The sequence below is a fragment of the Micropterus dolomieu genome, linkage group LG16 (genome assembly GCF_021292245.1).
Source record: "Micropterus dolomieu isolate WLL.071019.BEF.003 ecotype Adirondacks linkage group LG16, ASM2129224v1, whole genome shotgun sequence".
Taxonomy (NCBI): Eukaryota; Metazoa; Chordata; class Actinopteri; order Centrarchiformes; family Centrarchidae; genus Micropterus; species Micropterus dolomieu.
The window spans coordinates 19310580-19330053 of NC_060165.1; the positions used below are offsets into that span (position 1 = coordinate 19310580).

The 19474-nt window shown below is 39.7% G+C and overlaps 2 protein-coding genes across 9 annotated transcripts in view; one reads left to right on the plus strand and one right to left on the minus strand.

The window, feature by feature from the left end:
* The window catches only part of tnnt2c (troponin T2c, cardiac), a 116484-nt gene extending 101008 nt beyond the window's left edge, over positions 1 to 15476 (minus strand). For 2 of the 7 annotated variants that reach the window (XR_006828557.1, XR_006828556.1), the window contains exons 1-2: positions 15246 to 15476; positions 14134 to 14224 (exon numbers count right to left, since the gene is read on the minus strand). Coding sequence is in view for 2 of the 7 variants with exons in the window: in XM_046072223.1 (XP_045928179.1) it covers positions 11004 to 11825 (822 nt within the window). In the remaining 5 variants the exon portion in view is untranslated. The other 5 variants (XM_046072223.1, XM_046072224.1, XR_006828558.1 and 2 more) reach the window with 5 other exon arrangements.
* LOC123984945 (transcription termination factor 2, mitochondrial-like) lies at positions 15321 to 19348 on the plus strand. Of its 2 annotated transcripts, none has more exons than XM_046072220.1 (2): positions 15321 to 15433; positions 17525 to 19348. In XM_046072220.1, exon 2 carries the CDS (start codon positions 17534 to 17536, stop codon positions 18665 to 18667), a length of 1134 nt encoding a protein of 377 aa, XP_045928176.1. In that variant the 5' UTR covers positions 15321 to 15433; positions 17525 to 17533; the 3' UTR covers positions 18668 to 19348. The 2 variants fall into 2 exon arrangements, with proteins under 2 accessions (XP_045928176.1, XP_045928177.1); XM_046072221.1 differs by lacking the exon at positions 15321 to 15433 and adding an exon at positions 16002 to 16134.
* The last annotated feature ends 126 nt before the right edge of the window (positions 19349 to 19474 follow it).

The window sequence follows — 19474 nt, forward strand, 5'->3', positions numbered from 1 at the left end:
CATGCTTAGAGTACAAAGGGTAGGGGCTGAATATGTAAAATGTATGGTGTAAGAGATTCTAGTAAAGGTGTAAATTATGTAAGAGTGTAGTATTAGATATGATTGCATTGCAGACATGGAAAGCATGAATACATAGACAGACCGGCAGAGTATCTGAGGCTTGTCTACATCTCGACACTGATATTAACAGTCCTGTCCTGTCTTAGCATGGAGGCTGAATAATGCATACGAGCTGAGAGGTTTGGTTTTGCCTGGAGGGCGTTTAGTAGAGGGATCAAAGACAAAAACTGTTATTTGATCTTATTTGATCCCATTAGGTGCTGAAGGATGTTTAACTGTGGTTTAATTTTAATCAAGCAGCTACTTGAAGAATTCGAAGCTGGGTGTTTCTCTAGCTCTGGTTGCATATTTGCCTTTTCCCTTTATGTCAAATTTTGATTAAAATTACCTTTACTCTTCAGAATAAAACACACAGCAAGCATCTTGCTAACTGTAAGTATAACCTGTTAAAGCATTTAAAATATCAAGAGAACAAAACTCAAAGCGTCTGAAGCTGCATCAAGTGTCAAGAGCAGTGGAACCAGCCATCACATACACTAGAGTGGAGATGAAAGGCTGCAAAGCTTTATGAAGCATTAGACAGAGATGACACAGAGGGGAAACGTATCGATGTAGGTGGCTAAAAATAGATGTTTTACCCCATGGCTAAGAGCACAGGAATGCTCTCTCATTACTCTTTCTCCTTCAATTGATTTGTCTTGACAGAAACATCCAACTCATGAAAACCCATGACGTGGATTCATATTTAGATGAGCAGTTGAACCCAAATGTGTGAGTGTTTTAATTGTGGCATTCGGCACGCCAAATTTTTCTATTTCAATTTTTTTTTTAACGGAGAATAGATATTGAGAAGAGCTGCTGTTTCCAGAAGACGTGTTTTCCCCCATTCTGTATTATGTATATTCTTTTATTGATATACTCAGATATACTAACCATACAAAAAAGGAACTCTACCAGATGTTAGTTACTTGTTATAGGCTGATGTTATGGCAACCAGCTTTAATTATTATATTAACTATTACTGAATGTTTTGCTCTTTTTAATTTAACTTTACAGACTATATTTTCTTAACAGTGTAATCTTTAGCTTCGGCCCACCATTAGGTGAGCACATAACTGAATTCTAAGATCAGTGATTAGATGTTTCTCATTGAAATGCACCATGGGAGTCGTAGTTATCTCTCTTCTAGTTTTTATGTACACAGACTTGTACCTTAGATTTTGTTTTCTAAATCAAAGAAACAGATATTTTCTAATACATTTTTTTGTACAGATGGAGAGTTTCCTATCTAAAATTGTCTCCATAGGGAAAGTATCCAAGAGAGGACAGGAGATGTCTGGGAATGGCACAAAGATAACATTAGCTAGTGTTGGTTCTCCTTAGCTTGGGTGATGGTTGAGTGATTACTCATGGCCATTTTGAATTCAATTACTCCCAAAAATATTTTATGTGCTACCACTGCCATTATATTCTCCATGGACAGTGTGTCAGCCAATATTCAGCTTTCTATACTTTGCTGCTACTGCTACCACAGTTGGGAGGGTCAAATAATGAAATATACCCCAGAGACTTTACTATTACTTCACTCTTGAGGAGGGAACACATGTTTTTGGCTAATCTGACCTTTAAAATCCAAGACCCAGATAAGCTAGTTTTGAGATTTTGCAATATTTGTTACAATACACAATATTTGTTGGACAAATCACCTGTACGACACCAAAAGCTATGTTCAAATACACAAGACAGCATTTCTGTCATAACACAGAGATGTCACTCTTTTATAAGAAAATGAATCCCAGTGAGCATTCTCACACTGCCACAGATAAAGCGTAAAGCTTTATCTTAAAGACTTTCTCTCCTGTGAGATCATCCCCGTCTGCTTCTGACTGCTTTTGACTCCAACTTGTATTAACCCCCGTTTCAAAATTAGTCTGAGAATGGTAATTAAGACACTGTGAGCGCCACTGCCATGGGATACACGAGGCTTCACTGTGGCTCCAACAGGTGTGAGCAGCGGTACTATTATCAGTGCCGCCACAGTAGTGGGAAGACGTGGTAATAACAGGTTGGGAATAGAAGGCCACTCCAGCTGCTCTGCTGATTTACATGGTGCACAGAGGTGGAGGAGTCGGCATGAATCACCCGAGAGACGGAGGGGACACGGCGGAGGATGTGAGCTTGAATCTAAATGCAGCCGTTTATCAGCTCACGCTCATTCCGTCACAGGTAAGGCTCATCCAACAGTGCGGCGATTTATAACCGGAATGTCCAAATGAAACAGGTGGGCCGGGACATACAGGGTAACATTAGCCAGCAGAACACATGGATACAGATGTCAGATCTCTTCCACTGACTACACCGGCATAAACAATTAGTGCATACAGACAAACAAACACAGAAATAAAACACTGCAGACACATTCCCTCACTCACAATGCCCCACAATCTAGAATCATAATATTGAAAACAGACATTATTACACCAAGTTTGTCTCTCTGTGAGGCTTCATTTTTCACTGTAAAGCTAAACGCAATGCAATGAATTCTGATCCATCCTGTGGGAATTAGGGCTGCAACTAACGATTATTTTCATTGCTGATTAATCCATTGATTATTTTCTTGATTAATTGATTAGTTGTTTGGCCTATAAAATGTCTATCAGTATTTCCCAAAGCTCAATATGATGTCCTCAAATGTCTTCTTTTGTCCACAACCCAAAGATATTCAGTTTACTGTCATTCTCTTATCAAAGTAGTTGGCAATTAATTTAATAGTTATCGATCAATCAATTAATCATTGCAGCTCTTGTGGGAAACATAATAACACCACATTTCACTGCAAAGCATCCAGTAGTTTTCAAGACATTTTACTTTGGCCAAAGTGGCGACAACCAACCAATCAACCAACAGACATTTGTTATCAATAGAGCCATGCTGCTAGCAAAACTTAAGGGATGAGAGATGAACACACTGAATAATCACTGGAGTTGGAAATAAACATTATATTTACACAAGTCCAATCTATCAAAACACTCCAAAGTCCCAGGCTCGAGTCAAATGATCTCATCAACTGAACAGTTAACTCAGGAGACTTAAGTTGAGTTAATTCAAACATTTTCAAACATTCAGTTTTACTTTAAAACCACATCTTGCACACATTTATTAGCTGTCATGTCCCGACACTACTAACTTCTTTCTGATGTTTTAAAGTGCAAACAAATCTTGAGAAAGCCCAATGTGCCTTTGTCAAATTAAACCGTCACAAACATGTCTGCACTGGAAAAAGTGCTCAGTCAAACCTACCATTTAGTTTTAGTTTTTTTCTTGACAAGAGTTGCTTGTCCATTCACTGGTCTGATGTTGACACACTATGTTCAAGACTATTTGACAGCTCCATATAAATTGTGGCATAGTGTTGATTTTAACACAAAATCAGCCCCAGAGCTCTTGTGAATATGTCACATCATGAACTCCACAGCATTGCCCTGTCAATGTCGGACGCTTGTGCTAACAGCGGCAGGCAGATGCGTGATGTCAGTATTGTATTTGAGTTGCTGTTCCATGAATGAACAGCCTGAGCTCCTACACTCAAGTGGTGAGTCATAGTTTTGTCCTGCGTCCTTACAATGTGTTTGTGGGCACCGCCGCCAGGAAGGTGTTAGGTAACTGCATGGGTTTATATTTATAGTGTTTCCCCACGATATATGACGAAACAAGAACGGCACACACAGTGGAAATGACTCAGGCCCTGTGTATTCTACAGCAGCCTACAGTCCAGTAGATCTGCATTACAACGCAGTCTAGCAAAACACTGGACAGCAGGAGAGTAAATTGTGTGTGAACAATGAAACCTGCATGTCATCTTTAAGCTCCAGGTGCAAAACTAAGTGTATTATGGTCAGTCAAAAACACCCACCAAAGGAAGAGTTTTTATCCTACAGTTGAAGGCCTTAGCTGCATAGACTAAAACCCTGGAGCCATTACATTACAAATTTAAATACAGCTTGTTCATTTTGATTTTTTTTGGTCTGCGATGACTTATTATAGTTGCTGTTTTTCAGGTTTATGTGTCAATATATGTTATTATTTATAAACAACATGTGGTGTTCTGTTAAATTTTTTATAACTGCTGCAAGACGAGTTTCTCTTGAGGACAATAAAGTGAAGTTTTGGTGAATATTTCTAATTAAGCAGCAGCAGCAGATCACAGCACAGACAGCATCTTCACATTAAGGCACTTGATAGCTGAGCCTCCACTTAAGAGGGTCTGGTTAAGTATCACAGTAGATAAAGATCTTCTGTTACAATTCTCATCTAGACTGTATAATAGACATTCAAGCATAGACAGACACTAAGGCTATGTACTCATGAAGTAACTCTCAAAGGGCTGCAATGAGGTGCTGATAGGATGCATCGTGACATCAAATCTTTATACGGCCAGAGGGATCGGGGCTTGAAAACTTGCAGGATGCTGAGAAGGTGCGGAGATTAATGCCCTGTCGGATAGGCTAAATCTTTTTTATACCTCTGGACGCTACCAAATCCCACCTCAATTTGGAGGAGGTTGGAGATAAGCCCAAACGGCACTGTCTCCAGGGCAGGCTAATTTATCCACAAGCTAAAGTCATCCAGAGAGCTGGAGTCCAAGCATTCCTCTAAGCTGGTTTCCCCTCTGGCATTCTGTGTGTGTTTATAATAGGACAACAAATCGAAGTCTGCTTGCCATAAAGAAACCATCTACCAGAAAGGTAAAAAAAAAAAAAAACAGCCTTAAGTTTTATTGTTTTTATATTCTTACTTAACCTGTGAACTCACTCCTTATTTAATGATGTGCTGCGCAGAAAGAAAATCACCTCTTGGGTTAAATCATGATTATCACTTGAGTACCCAATTCTCTACAACATTAATAACATAACATGCACTACATTAACTACTTGACTACTTGAGTGATTAATGTGCCAATTTAAGTCTAGCCAGTGGTAGAATTCACACCCTAAAGAGAAACACCAAACTATAAAAATACTTTAGTATACTTACAATACTAAACTTCCCTTGGCTTTATTGTTGTTATTATTGTTCCATTAACATGTAAGCAGCATTTCGACAATGTAGCTGATGGAAGGAGCTAATTAACTAGCTACTGTATATACTATTGGGTAATTTTAATTCAGGGCTGACGCAGATGATCCTGAAAGTAATCCATAGTTTAATCAGAAATTTGAAATATTCTCTGATTTTAGCTTACTAATGAGAGTTTTGCTGTTTCATTTCATTGTATACTAAATCTTTTTGGGTTTTGCACTAACATTTGTCACCTTGAATGTGAATGTTTGCTGACATTTTATAGACTAAACAATCCATTCACAGAATAATCTAGAGACTACACTGAAATGAAAATATTCATTAGTTGCTCCCTAATTTCAAGTTTAAAGTCGGGGGCAATTTATTTCAGAAGCATTTGTATTGATTTTCTCTTTACATCCTGACAGCAATCAATAAATCAAATGCTCTGAATTTTTTTTTTGTTAAAATTCAGGTATTGCACAGCCAGCCATATCATTTGGTCAGGATGGGAGCGCATTGGAGACCTGAAGGGAAAGCTTGGGATTTCTTTGGTTGGAAACTTTCAAAATCTAGTTTCTCTAATGTTGTCCAACCCAGCTTTAAAAATGGGCTGTATTTTATAATCTCATAATATATCTTTTATGTAAAATAATAATCTGCTACGTACTTACAGTAACAACAACAGCTGTCAGGTAAATATAGTGGTGAAAGAGTATGATATTAAGTGTAAAGTAGCATTAAATACAAATTACCTCAGAATCATAGTCAAATAATACCTCTCTTCACTGGAGGACTTTTATGTCTTAATTTGTAGTTTAGGTCCCAGAAAAACAGACTTATCTGTTTACACTCTACTGTCTTTGTGGACCGACAAGATTGACATAGCTATTTCAAAATAACTACCCACTGCCTGTCTGAGTTTAAGACATAAAAGCTGGGATAATTTGACAAGCTATTGTTGTTACTTTGTTTTGTTTTTTTTTACCAATTTCATCATATCATAAAGCAGATAATTGTCTTTGCTGTCATTCAATGTAAAAGGTTCTTTGCACTAAAACAAATCAGAAATGTTTAAAGCCTGATAAAAATGGAACACACTGAAGCACACAGGAGATTGCTGTTTCATGAAGCAGATGGAATGAGTCTGAAAATGTGCTTACCAACAGGCATAATCTAATTTAATTCTCATTAAAGAAAATCGTAAATAATTAATAGGAACCTTGAGCGACTACATCACACAGGCTCATGACAGTCATTATACTGGATACTGTGGCGTTAAATACACACTAAGGCACGCAGACATGTGGGGAATTTAGACATTATGACAGAATCAAGAAGGCCATCACATTTTTATTGTATTGTTTTGTTCCTCAATGGCTACATTTACATGCAGGCAGTCGGCTGGACCAGCTGTTGTTTATTATCTGGGAAAAGCCTGCTATGTATTCATATATTTACATGAACTGTTTTTGTAATTATGTCTCCATTGGGTGAGGATCAACTAATTAAACCACAGATTAAAAAAGAGCTAAAAGAAACCTTAAAGGAGTGTTCCTTCCTCGGTTATTTCTTCTGGAATAAAAAGAATCCACTTTTAGATTGAGAACATGAAAAGCAAAAGCAGCGAGATATCATATTTCCATGCTTTAGCCACTTGTTGAACAGTAGACTGAATAGTAGAATAAACTAGGGCTATTAACTTGCTGTCCATGAACTTTGGCAGGTTATCCGAACAAACGTATCAAACCTTTTTAAGCCTAACAATTCATAAAACACACTTTTTTTTATTGGGAATTGTTGAAGGAATTATTATAAACAATATGAAAGCCATATACATTGGGTGTTTTGGCCACTTGGGAGCAGAAAAACAGCCTGAAAAACACAGACTCAAACATAATATCCCTTTATAAAGTTTCTTATAAAGTAGCATTTATTTGCTACTCATCCCATTATTGCATGTTACTAACTCAACTTCTCCCCTTTCCGGTAGTCTTGTGCTTTCTCGTCCCTCTCCTCTCTCCTCCTATCACTTCCTGCAGGTGTTTCTGGCTCTGGAGCTGTGGAGTCTGGATCTGTGGTTGCGGGTCACCTGCTGCCCCCGTGTTCCTGCTCGACACCCTCTGCTGCAACAACTATTGTTACTGGTCCTATTGTTATTATAATCATTAACATTACGACTGTTATCATTAACACTACTATAAATATCTGTGCCATTTTTCATTCAGTCTATAGCAACATCACCTTTACTGTCTGTACCTCTGTGTGTATATTGTGTAGGCTGCCTCCCTCCCCTCTCTCTCCCTTTCTGTTCCTCTCTTGCCCTCTCCCTGTCTCTCTCTTGCCCTCTCTCTCTCTCTCCCTCCCCTTCACCCCCAACCGGTCGAGGCAGATGGCCACCCACCCTGAGCCATGGTTCTGCTCGAGGTTTCTACCTCTTAAAAGGAAGTTTTTCCTTGCCTCTGTCGCCTATAGTGCTTGCTCTTGGTGGGAACTGTTGGGCTTCTGTAAATAGCATCATAGAGTACGGTCTAGACCTGCTCTTTTATGAAAAGCGCTGTGAGATAACTGTTGTTGTGATTTGGCGCTATATAAATAAAATTGAATTGAATCGAATTGAATTTGTATTGTTCTTTTTTTGGCCTCCTGAAGAATGTAAATCCAATTTGATTTCTACTTTAAGCTCTATTTTGCACCAACTGCTGAGAGAAATATCTGGCTCTTTGGCTGCTAGATTTTCACCATTAGCTATTTGCTAAAAATTATCTGTCTGTTGATTGATGCTGGTAGGTAAAGTACAGCAGTGTTTGTTTTTAATAATTAATTTAGTCCTATGCTGCAAATGCATTTGGTTCTGTGGAATTTGGGGGCCATAAAACCGAAAGAATGAACTCCAAGAGGCTTGGGTGACAATTCTCAGTGGCATTGTCATTATAAGCAACCCCCTTTCAAAATTATAATTTGATTATTGGAGCATGCAGTCATGATTTCTGACATAAAAATGTACAAATTTCTAAAATCACAGTATGGGATGTTACAGAAATTGTAAAATAAATAAATGCGGAAACACTATTTTGCTATTTTTCCATTTGTCTGCAGCAAAGAGTGTGTGCGCACTATTGCCACATGGAGGTAACAGTAATACTCATAAACTGTATATACTACAGAGTATACTGCAGCCAAAGTCATGTAAATATACAACATATATGCTGTGTGTTTCAATCCTCAAAAGACTTATGGCTAAATGGGAAAACAACAGTGTTGTCTGCTCGAATTGCCAATAGTATCACATCATGACCAAATATAAGAAGTGAACCAGATAAAAAGTTCCTGGTCAGAATTGAAATTGTGACACAGGAACTGTCAGTCATTCAGTGCTTCCATAATCCTCTAGTCTCTGCTGGGTACTAATGAGCAGACAACGCCCCCCTGATGAGCCTGCAGCTGCTGTTGGTGATGTACACACACGCAAACACACACACACGCACACACCCCATTTGATAAATGTGGACATGTTTTAATTCCATGTGCCTCACCATAAAGTACACGCTCTCTATCAGACCAGGGATCCATCACAACAGAGAAATAACAGGTATGAATAAAGTGAATCACCACCTAGTAACCGCTTGTTATAAAATGAACTTCGGCTGCATAGTTTTGAGAACATCTTGTTCCCTGGTGCAACATTGGTCGTCGAATGATGCACCGGTATGTGCGTCAAGTCAGGTATTTTTCACATCATCACAACATCATCAGTACAGAGCCCGACACCTTTAAACTGAAGTGACGGGATGTATGTGCGAGTGGGCGTGTTGAGGCAGGACTGGGGTATAAGAACCTGGTCGTATAGACGACCTCTCCCAGTCTCCTTGGTAACCTGGTGGCATACAGCTGTGTCTGGAAGGCTTTAATGGCTTGTCAAACCCATGAGAGAAAAACAGCGGTAAGGCATCGACAGTCCAAACCTGAGTGACAATCAAAAGCCGCAGGGGAGAGAAATGTCCCTGTACCTTGGTCTGATATATGTTTCATTGCAGTTCACAGTTTGTAAAGAGGGTGTTTTCCCTGCTGTGCACTGAAGTAGTCTGTCTGAACACATTTAACGGGATAATTGGCATGCATCGACAAGGACACGAAGTCTGTACTCACTCTATTTTGGCTAAAATTTGGATTTTTGGAAAAAGAGTAATTTCAGGATATAAAGACTTTCCAGTTATTTTCTAATTAAATATAACCACATAACTAGTGTTTAGAACTTGTCTTCCTGAGTTAATTGTTTAATTAATTTAAAATGTCATATTGCATGCATATAACATTTAGTTTATATTATATTAGTTTATTTCCAGAACTGTGTGTATTAAAAGCTGTTTGCTACAAACTGGTGATCTAACGCCATCTAGTGGAAATAATATTTCAATACTGTACACTTTGACATTCATTTGACCTAAAGTAGGATGATATATTCCTACAATGGACAAAAACCGATTGGAGGCTGATGTAAATGATATATGTGTAGCAATTCAGATCACTGTAGTGTGGTTTTAAACTTTTCATTTATCAAATGGGATTAAATCCAAATATAAACTGTTTTTTAAAAATATTTCTATGACATTTTTGCATTCATTAAATTTGGGTTTATAATTTATATATCAATATATAATAAGTTTAATTGCTGTTTTATAAACTCAAATGTAGAAAACAAAGTTGTGATAGAACTGCTGAGGATGTGAACACACATTTAAATCAAAATAAAGTTCTGATTTTAATGTTTATTAGATAAACAAAATCCTTGAAAGTTGTGTTTACTGGCATTTCTTGTGACCTATCATTTGTTACAGAGTGAATAGAAACATTATCTTGCCTACCAGTGGTAAATCTGTTTCTGCAGACAAGTGTATAAATAGCCTTTCAGACTTTCTAATTTAGTTTATATGTGACTCTGGTCAACATCTGTCAAAATCAGCAAGATTTGTCTTAATCCTTTATTGCAAATGGATGAGAATTTATCTATTTATTTATTTTTAAATCTGTACATTAAGATTTTTAAAGAACTGGCTCTTGTTGATTGCAGTCAAATACCTTTAAGACATCTAACACCCCTCCATAAAGCTTCTTCCACTCTGCAGACGCTTAGGGTCGTGGGCTTAACCTCTCAGTCAACAGTTGGGTCTTTTTGCTAAAAACACTGCAGGCCTACATTGCTAGTCCTGAACCTCTGAGACTAAAATAGCTCCTAAAAAAGTCAGCTGTGTAACACCTGTTAGATCTTAACACGACTCCACCCACCCCAAAAGTTAACCGTTCTGCTTTGGGAGTCCCTTTTTAAAAAAAAAATAAAAGATTTAGTTTTAAGAGTATTTAAGATCATTTCACAATTATGAAAATAATGTCACTTGACTCTAAAAGATCGATTTACTGGAAACAAATGAAATGTTGTCACCTTATTCGAAGACTTTTAAACCCTTGATCACAAATTTCTGAATATCTTAGGGGGAAAAAAGGTTGTGGGCAAGTAAAACAAACCCTTAACAACTGTACAGGTGAAAATACTGTTGGTATGCAAAGATAAAACAACCACAAAACATACTCTAGTGTAGTAGTAAAATGAACACCACCACACATTCAATCAGGTTTAATGAAGGCTTCAACCAAAGCTTGTGAACAGATGAACTAGTGAACACCAGCATCACAAAGTTAGAACAGATATTTATACATCATTCAGGATGTTATGGCTTGATTAACTTTATTTACGTCAGTCCCAGTGCCCCCCAAATACGTTCCTACTCAAATCCACACACAATCCCTGGGATAGCTTTTATGATACAAGATGGAAGTATGAGCCAAATAGTCAAGAAACAACTTGGCTGTCCAGATGCAAGTGGCCCTTACTTCCATGAGCCAGACTTGCCCTTGGCCCCGCGGGAGGTCTTAGATGCTTTGGAGCCCCTCTGGTGGTCGCTGACTCGGTTCCGAAGCACGTAGATGTCGTACTTCTGCCTCTTGAGCTTTTCAGCCAGCTCAAACTTCTCGGCGTGCAACTGGTGAAGCCACTGCCAGAGGTCCTGCACCTTCTCTGCCAGCTTCTCCTGGTTCAGGTGGTCGATGTTGAGCGGCTTCCGGCGTTCCATCAGGGCCTTCTTCTTCTCCTCTCTTGCTGTCAGCTTCTTCCCCTTCTTCTGGTCCACCTTCTGCAGGTAGCCGCCAAAGGACTTGTTGGTGAATATCTTCTTCTTCTTTGCCTCTTCCTCAGCACGCAGTTTAGCGGCCTCTTCCTCACGCCTCGCCCTCTCCTCAGCCAGACGGGCTTGGCGTTCACGATCCTGCTCGGTGCGGACTCTCTGTTGTTCCGCTCTGTCAGCTCGACGGCGTTCAATGCGGTTCCGCAGTGCAACCAGCTCTTCCTCCTCTTTCTGGCGAGTGGAGAAATGTGACTCGATCAAGGTCTGGAGGTCGTTGAAATCCTTTTCTAGTCTTTTACGGTGCAGGTCATCAAAATCCACCTTCTCACCATCGGGGAGCTTTGGAGGAGCAATATTTGGCACATAAGTTGTCTTAGGACGCTTCTTGAACTCCCCCTCATGCTCATTCTCTTCTGCATGCTCTTCTTTCTTCTCTGCTTCGTTATCACTCTGCTCCTCTTCCTCTTCTTCAACTTCTTCTTCTTCCTCCTGCTCGTACTCCTCCACAATTTCCTCAGTGTCTGACATGGTGGTACCTCAGAGGCTTTCTAGGGAAGAGAAACACCAAGACCAGCTGGTGTCTTGCAAACAAGTGATGACCAGAGTCTCGGGCGTGCAGCTTGCGAGTTTTTAAGGACTCGCCTTTACCATGTGACTGTTGGCTGAACAAAATCTCCTGAGTGTAGGTCAGCAGCAGGGCAGATTTTGAGACAGATGGAATAGTCTATTTTCTCCTCATCAAGTCTTGTCAGCCCCCCCCACTTATCCCCAATAGACCCCCCTGCTCTCTACCCTGACCCGGCAGAGCTCCTCATTCCTTTGTAAGGACAAGATGAGAGACTATTTCAGATACACAACAGATGCACACACATACTTGTGCTTTCCAGTCCCACAAAGCAACACAAAGTGTCCTCCAGAACAAATAACATCCATACTTTTAAAAGCCTATTGAGTCTCTGGCACTGACAAGAGACAGATATGTGGAAGCAGAAATATGGAGGATAAATAGGGAAGAATGTACCACAGCTCATCCAGTCTATGGATATTTCACAGCATCAGCAATATGGGGAACTCGCTATTCCATCATGATAGTTTTAAAAGCCACAAAGCGGGTGGTGTTTAAGAACTTCCATTAACAAAGCACACTGCAATCTCTTAAGTAAGTAAGAGGCTGTGAGGATTTTAATGACGGGAAGCTGTCTTATCTTATGACCTGTAGCAGTAATAAACTAATAACTGTGCTGTTTTAAAGTTAACTTGAACTTCTATCTATCTATCTCATTATTATTATTATAGCAGTTGGTGTATTTTAAATATTAATATTTGCATACCAACTGTTATTTCTAAAAAGACAAGCAACACTAAGCACCACAAGAGACCTCTAATAAGAACAACAATTCGTTAGATGAGCTTTACTGCCCCGGCCTTGTCTCTACTTTGGAATGTAATTAAAACATTCTTGCTATGGGAGGCTTTCTACTTTCAGCGCTGAGTGGATTAAAGTGCAATTGCTCCCATGCTGCAACATTTAAATGATGATGTCAAGAATTTATGTTTCCATGTTTCCATTTCCTTGAGTTATCAGTGGAAAAGGACTAACACAGTTTTTAGAAGATGAGATAACTGACAGGGAGAGACAGGTGCTCTGTTGCGTCTGAAAATCCCAATTGCATGCGCCTCTGTAGGATAAAGATGACGTTTTTCTGCTGTACGTGTGTGGCAGACAACACATTATCTCCAGGGGGTTAAATTTCAGTATTATGAATCTTCTAGCCCCCTGAGTAAGTGAAGAAAGGCTAATAATGGCCTTAAAGGAAGGACCAAAAATCAAATCCTAATGGCTATGAGAATGCCCCGTGCCTGTGTCACCCAGGGTGGACTAAGCGCCACTAAAACATGCCTGCGCACAACATGAGGACAGCAGGTGTTTCCAATATAATGAAGGCACTTTTGGTTGCTGGTGGCAAGGGACAACTGTGTCTATCAGCAAAGAAAGGCAACACATGAGGAGGGCTATAAATAGCCACACCCTCTGCTGTTTAACACAATTCAAAATGAAGAAATAGAGTAATACAGTAAAATCCCTGTATGTTTAAACTCAATGTAACTGGTCTGAAATCAGACTGAAAACAAAAAGAATGAAGAAGTTGATGAAGAAGGTGACATCCTCAAAGGACATTTTCATAATTTCATTTAATATAAATAATGACCCAGCATCCAGAATAAAGCAGTTATTTGTCATGTACAAACCAGTGCTTCTCCCCAGACTGAGTCAGTAAGTTAAATCTTTAAACAGGAAATGTGCAGTTCATGGAATGAAGCAGGCATCCATTGGCAGGCAACCCTGGGTGCACAGTGACCTCTCCTGGTCAAAGTGTTGCAGTACAGTTAAGTGAGTCCAGTCTTCCTCTCCCGTTGGGGTTGAAAGGATTCTTTACAGTAAATATTTACATTTACATTTACTCATTTGGCAGACGCTTTTATCCAAGCGACTTACATTTGAGTAACAATTAATTATTTTACCTCACCATTCCTGCCTGATTGGACATTAGTTGTCCATGCTGATTAAGGCAACAGATTTATAGACTAGCATGCCATTTAGTTTGCATCTGTTTTGTTATAGACACTGTCACAAAAATATTTCTTATATTATAATAAGTATATAACCTTACACAACTGACTTCTCATTTACAAGTGAATGGTTATATCCTGAGGGTCTTTGTTGTATATTTGGTTTGATAAAGGGCCCATCACTACTTCAAATGCTTTACTGATACAGTATATTTAAATATGCATAAACTAAAAATACAGATAAAAAGGACTATATGTTACTTACCCATCACAACGCATGCAACCTAACATTTGAGTGCAGAAGCCAGGAGTGAATTTGTAGCAATGTCCTCAACATCTTCTTTTTCCAGAGTTATCTGTGTGCTCCCAAAAGAAAACCATTAATTTAGACAGCTGGATTACTTCATTGTTATTGTTTTGACTATAACCCTTGTGTTGGCTTTCTTTGATCGATGTTTGAGGTTCCACAGACTGTTGTATGATCAACCAATATGCAGAAAAGTACTGAAGTGGTAACCCTTTCCTTTTGCACAAACTGAGCTTGCACATTTGGTGAAGGTAACAAAATACAGAAAATAAAAAAATATTTTATGTTCAATATATTACATGGGCTATAAGTTGCCTGTTAATTAGGTACATCTAGTAACAACTAATGCAGTCTAATGCAAAAGTCCTGCAATAACTCCTGCGTGAAGGTTATACTGTTGTAGAGAGGTGTTGATTCAACTTTATGGAGGCTGTGGTGCTGTTGAGCTGTATTGCAGCATACAAAGTTGCTGTTTCTTTTATTTACCCTAGCCTTATTGATATCCTGTAAATGTAGTGGACAAAATAATAGAAACAACTGTCAGTCCAATACAATTCAACAGCACCAAGAACCACAGCCCCCAAAATGACCGTCAACACCTCTCTACAACAGTTCTAGCAAAAACTGAATATGAAGGAAGGATGTATTGCATGACTGTTGTCTTAGTTAGCATTAGTTTTGTTGAAGAGGTTGAAGAGGGCCCAGGGTAACACTATCCTGGACCCCAAACAAAACATTATGCTAGACCTAACGTTAAGCTAACACAAGTCAAGCTAACTCTTTATTAGTTGTTCTCTTAGCTGCAGTGTGTTTATATGTTACTAACTTATATATTACTTAGTTATAGCTGGCCAGCTAATTATTGTAAGGTTATCATTCATGTCATCTTAGCCTCAGTGTTACCAATGTAAACCAGCATTTTACAATAAGTATTCTATAAGTAAGTTAGTCAAATTGAAAATCCTTACATGCTATCTTGTGTTAGCTTACAAGTTTAGCTTCAACACACAGCAGAAAGAGGATGGAAACGGACAGAAACACATATGTCGCGAGTAACTTCAGACATTTACCTTTAAAATTCACGAAATCGGAGGTAAATGGTCCGGTGGGCGGGACTGGATATCAAACACCGCCTTCCAGTGACAGCAGGTGGTCACATGCATCCTTGACACCGCCCAGCTAACACCTCCCATGTTATGAAAGAAGCAGAGCGGTGATAAGAGGAGACGTGTCCTCCAACTGCAAGGCTCTGAAACTGGTAAAATAATCTGTTTAATTAACTAATGTTTTATAAAGCATGGTTTGTGCTGTGTCTTGGGTTGTATGTAGCTGCGCACAGTGGTCTGATTCTTAAGTAGCCTTTGCTTTACAAAACATAGCCTACATAACATGTCATGTAACCAGACAGGGAGAGCTGTTTTTTGAGTTCAAAGTGATTTTTTTTATGTCCTGATTCTTGCTTCTGAACAATTACAGAGAGGTTTGAAAAAATCTTACACATGTGTCTGTGCTTTAGGAAGTTACAATATAAGGCTATACTGTTAGCATGTCATTACCCTTAAACTGCTAGATGACACGATTTCGTTACAATGGCAGGGATGACAGCTATTTTACTGTGATTTTACATTGCATTTTTAATCATCAGCGAAATCATGTGACATTGTGCATTTTAGTCCAGTAACCATCATGTCATGCTTCTATAAATAGAAGACAGACAGGCTTCAACTCTTGTGGATTTGGACAGGGTAGTGGGAGAGGTACAAAAATGGTCCAGTCATCAGGTGGCATGGGACATGACGATTAACAGGATGGCTTTAAAGCGATACATTGATATGAAACTAGGAGACATAGCTGCAATGTTTCACTACTAAATGCATTTAAATGTTGGGAACTGGCATTTGAGTTTGCATGATAAAATGCCATTGATGTCACCGACCCTGATGTAGCTCCTCATATGGGGTAAGTTGAGCCAAGAGTACACTTTTTTGGAAAGCCATATTTTGAAAACAGTTTATTTTAGATCTAAATTGATTATTACCAAGGATGCACCACATCCTAAAACATATGTACATATTTGAATTGGAGACATTACTGTCATTAAAGTCACATCAAGTAAAAACTGTATCAACCCCCCCCCCCCGCTCTCCACTAAGCATGTAAAATCACGTGCAAGCCAGCAATCAGTCTGTTTGTTGCAGCCTCTGAAAACTGAGGACAACCTTTATTCATACATTTTAATTCACATGCATGCATTGGTGGAATGTAACTAAGTACATACTCAAGTACTGTATTTTAGTACAAATTTGAGGCACTTATACTTATGCTGAGTATTTCTTTTTTATGCAACTTACATCTACCTCACTACACAGGCAAATATTGTACTCTGACAGCTTTAGTTACTAGTTAATTTTCAGATTGCAATTGTATATTCTTAGTTTGTATACTCTTAGTTAGTGATAGCTAATTGGATGGCCCATTAATCGGCGATCTGGCATTTAGCGATAATTGGCATCAGCCAATAACTGCACTGGAGAGGCCATTGTATCATCCTAAATGACAGCAGCGCTAATCTAAAACCATTACTAGCAAGTGTTAAATATTATACTGTATAGAATAATGCAGTTGAATTATGTGACTTCTGACAAACTGTACTCCACTCTTCCTCAACACCAGTCATGTTCTGAAATCTACAATATAAGCCAATGTATTATTGTAATTATCTATTACATTAATTAATTTAAACTTACTGGCTAAGATGACCATGTATTATATGCGATTGTACTCAAATTGTACAAATATCGGCATTGGCCATTAAAAAAAATCATATCGCTTGAACACTACTTACTGTTAAGTGAAAACAATATACAGTTGCAGGAAAAAGTATGTGAACCCTTTGGAATTAACTAGATTTCTGCACAAATTGGTCATAAAATGTGATCACAACAATAAACAAACAAACACAGTCTGCTTAAGCTAATACCACACAAACAATGTTTTGATGTTTTTATTGAACATACCATATAAATATTCACAGTGCAGGGTGGAAAAAATATGTTAACCTCTAGGCTAATGACTTCTCCAAAAGATGATAGGAGTCAGTCAACCTGGAATCCAATCAATGATGCGAGATTGGAGGTGTTGGTTAGAGCTGCCCTGGCCTCTAAAGAACACACTGCTGTAATGAGTCCTGATGTAATTTTTAACCCAGTTTTAAAAATGAAATATTTGGTCGCATTGTTTAACTATATACATATCTAAGATCAATCAGTGACACTTATGCCAAGAGTGCCACCTTCCAAGTTCACTGTATTTATACATGTTGTTGGTTCTCTTTGAAAATCTACTTCAGTTGTCAACAATGCTTCGTGTCACCGCTGCCTCCCTGTGTACCTACTGCCGGAGGATGAGCCTCCACCTCCCTTCCTCTGCTGCCACAGTGACTTCTCCCAACAAAAGACCGGAGAACCAGCACACAGTGGACTCCCTCTATGAACTATCGGTGGACATCCGAAAGGTACGCAAGTTCAAAGGCTGGGTTCTGTCTGAGAGCTCTGCGTATGTGTCTGAAACTGCTGACCTGTTGAGGGACATGGGTGCAGACACATCTGTAATCACCCGCATCCTGGAAACTCACCCTGAAGCTGTCCTGTGTCGGCCGGAGGACGTGGCCGCCCAGCGGGACCTTTGGGTGTCTGTGTGCCCCAACAAGCGTGAATTGATGAGCATCATTGAGAAGTTCCCGGCTTCTTTCTTTACATTAACTCATTATAGCAATCAGCGGGCCAACATCCTGTACCTCCGGAGTCTTCGCCTCAGCAAGAGGATCATCGGCAAGCTGATGGCCAGCGCCCCGCAGAGCTTCAGCCGACCTGTGGAGAAGAACCAGGAGGTCATCCATACTCTGAGGGAGACCTACCTGGACCTGGGCGGAGATGAGGGCAACCTGCGCATCTGGCTGCAGAAGCTCCTCAGCCAGAACCCGCACATCCTGCTGCGGCCAGCTGAAGCCTGGAGGGACAGTCTGGGCTTCCTGAGGGAGCAGGGCTTCACCACAGAGGAGCTCCTCAGCCTGGTCTCAAGCCTCAAAGCCTCCATTGCAGAGCTGCAGCCAGAGGCCATGAAGCAGGCCCTGTCCTACATCGAAGGGGCTCTCGTCTGCTCCAAGGACGAACTCAAGCAAATAGTGATCCGCTGCCCGGCCATTTTGTACTACTCTTTGCCCATCCTGGCTGGGCGGTTCCAAGGATTGATGGATGTTGGCGTAAGCATGGAGCAGGTGAAGGAATCTCCAAATGTCCTGGAGCTCACCACGCAAATCGTGCTTTATCGCATCCAGAAGCTGGCCTCCTATGGGTATGATGTGCCCTCTGGCAGCCTGGACGTTATTGTGGGAACTAAGAAGGACTTTGAGATGAGTTATGGCAAGCTGCACCTCAGGCAGCAACGTCCGCTCTTCAACCCTGTAGCTCCCCTCAGATCTGCTGAGGACTGAATGTCAGAATTTGTTGATATCAATTTCAATTCAATTTTATTTATATAGCGCCAAATCACAACAACAGTTATCTCATAGTGCTTTCCATAAAAGAGCAGGTCTAGACCGTTCTCTGTAATATTATTTACAGAAACCCAACAATTCCCACCAAGAGAAAGCAGTGGGCAACAGAGGCAAGGAAAAACTTCCTTTAAGAAGCAGAAACCTCAAGCAGAACCATGGCTCAGGGTGGGCGGCCAGCTGCCATGACCGGCTGGGGGGATAGGGTGAGAGAGAGAAATGCTGCTGATATGGGATGGTGTATGGGAAAAGGTTTGATGCATGTTGTTTGATGCTGATTTTGAAAGGGGGTTCACAAATTCACCTTTGTGCAAGCTGCATGAAGAAGGGATGAAGTTTCAAATACCAAACGTCCAGCGATACAGTACTGCTAAGAACAACTTTATTATGAAACTAAAATGTTTTGACCTGTGGCCTTCATCTCGGTCTTTTGACTTGAGGCCTCCTGTGAAAATAAGACACTGACTGTTTTGAAATCTTATGTACTAAATTTAAATGACTAATATATCAAGGGATAAACTGACAAATATTGAAGTAGTGATGCATGGGAATTAACAAAATGATTATGGTAACTTAACATGTCAGATGAGGAATAAATGACTGGTCTAAATTTGTACGGTATTTGTGTTTCTTAAGTGCCATAAAGCTTCTTTTCTTCACAGTGACTGTCTTGATGTGTAGTGGGATTCATACTATATGATTTTCAGAAGTTACATTTAAGTGTTTAGAGTGAAAGCAGAGCATCAA

Bases quoted from the DNA above. Each gene is read 5' to 3' on its own strand.
- LOC123984945 (XM_046072220.1), top strand. From the start codon at position 17,534: ATGCTTCGTGTCACCGCTGCCTCCCTGTGTACCTACTGCCGGAGGATG.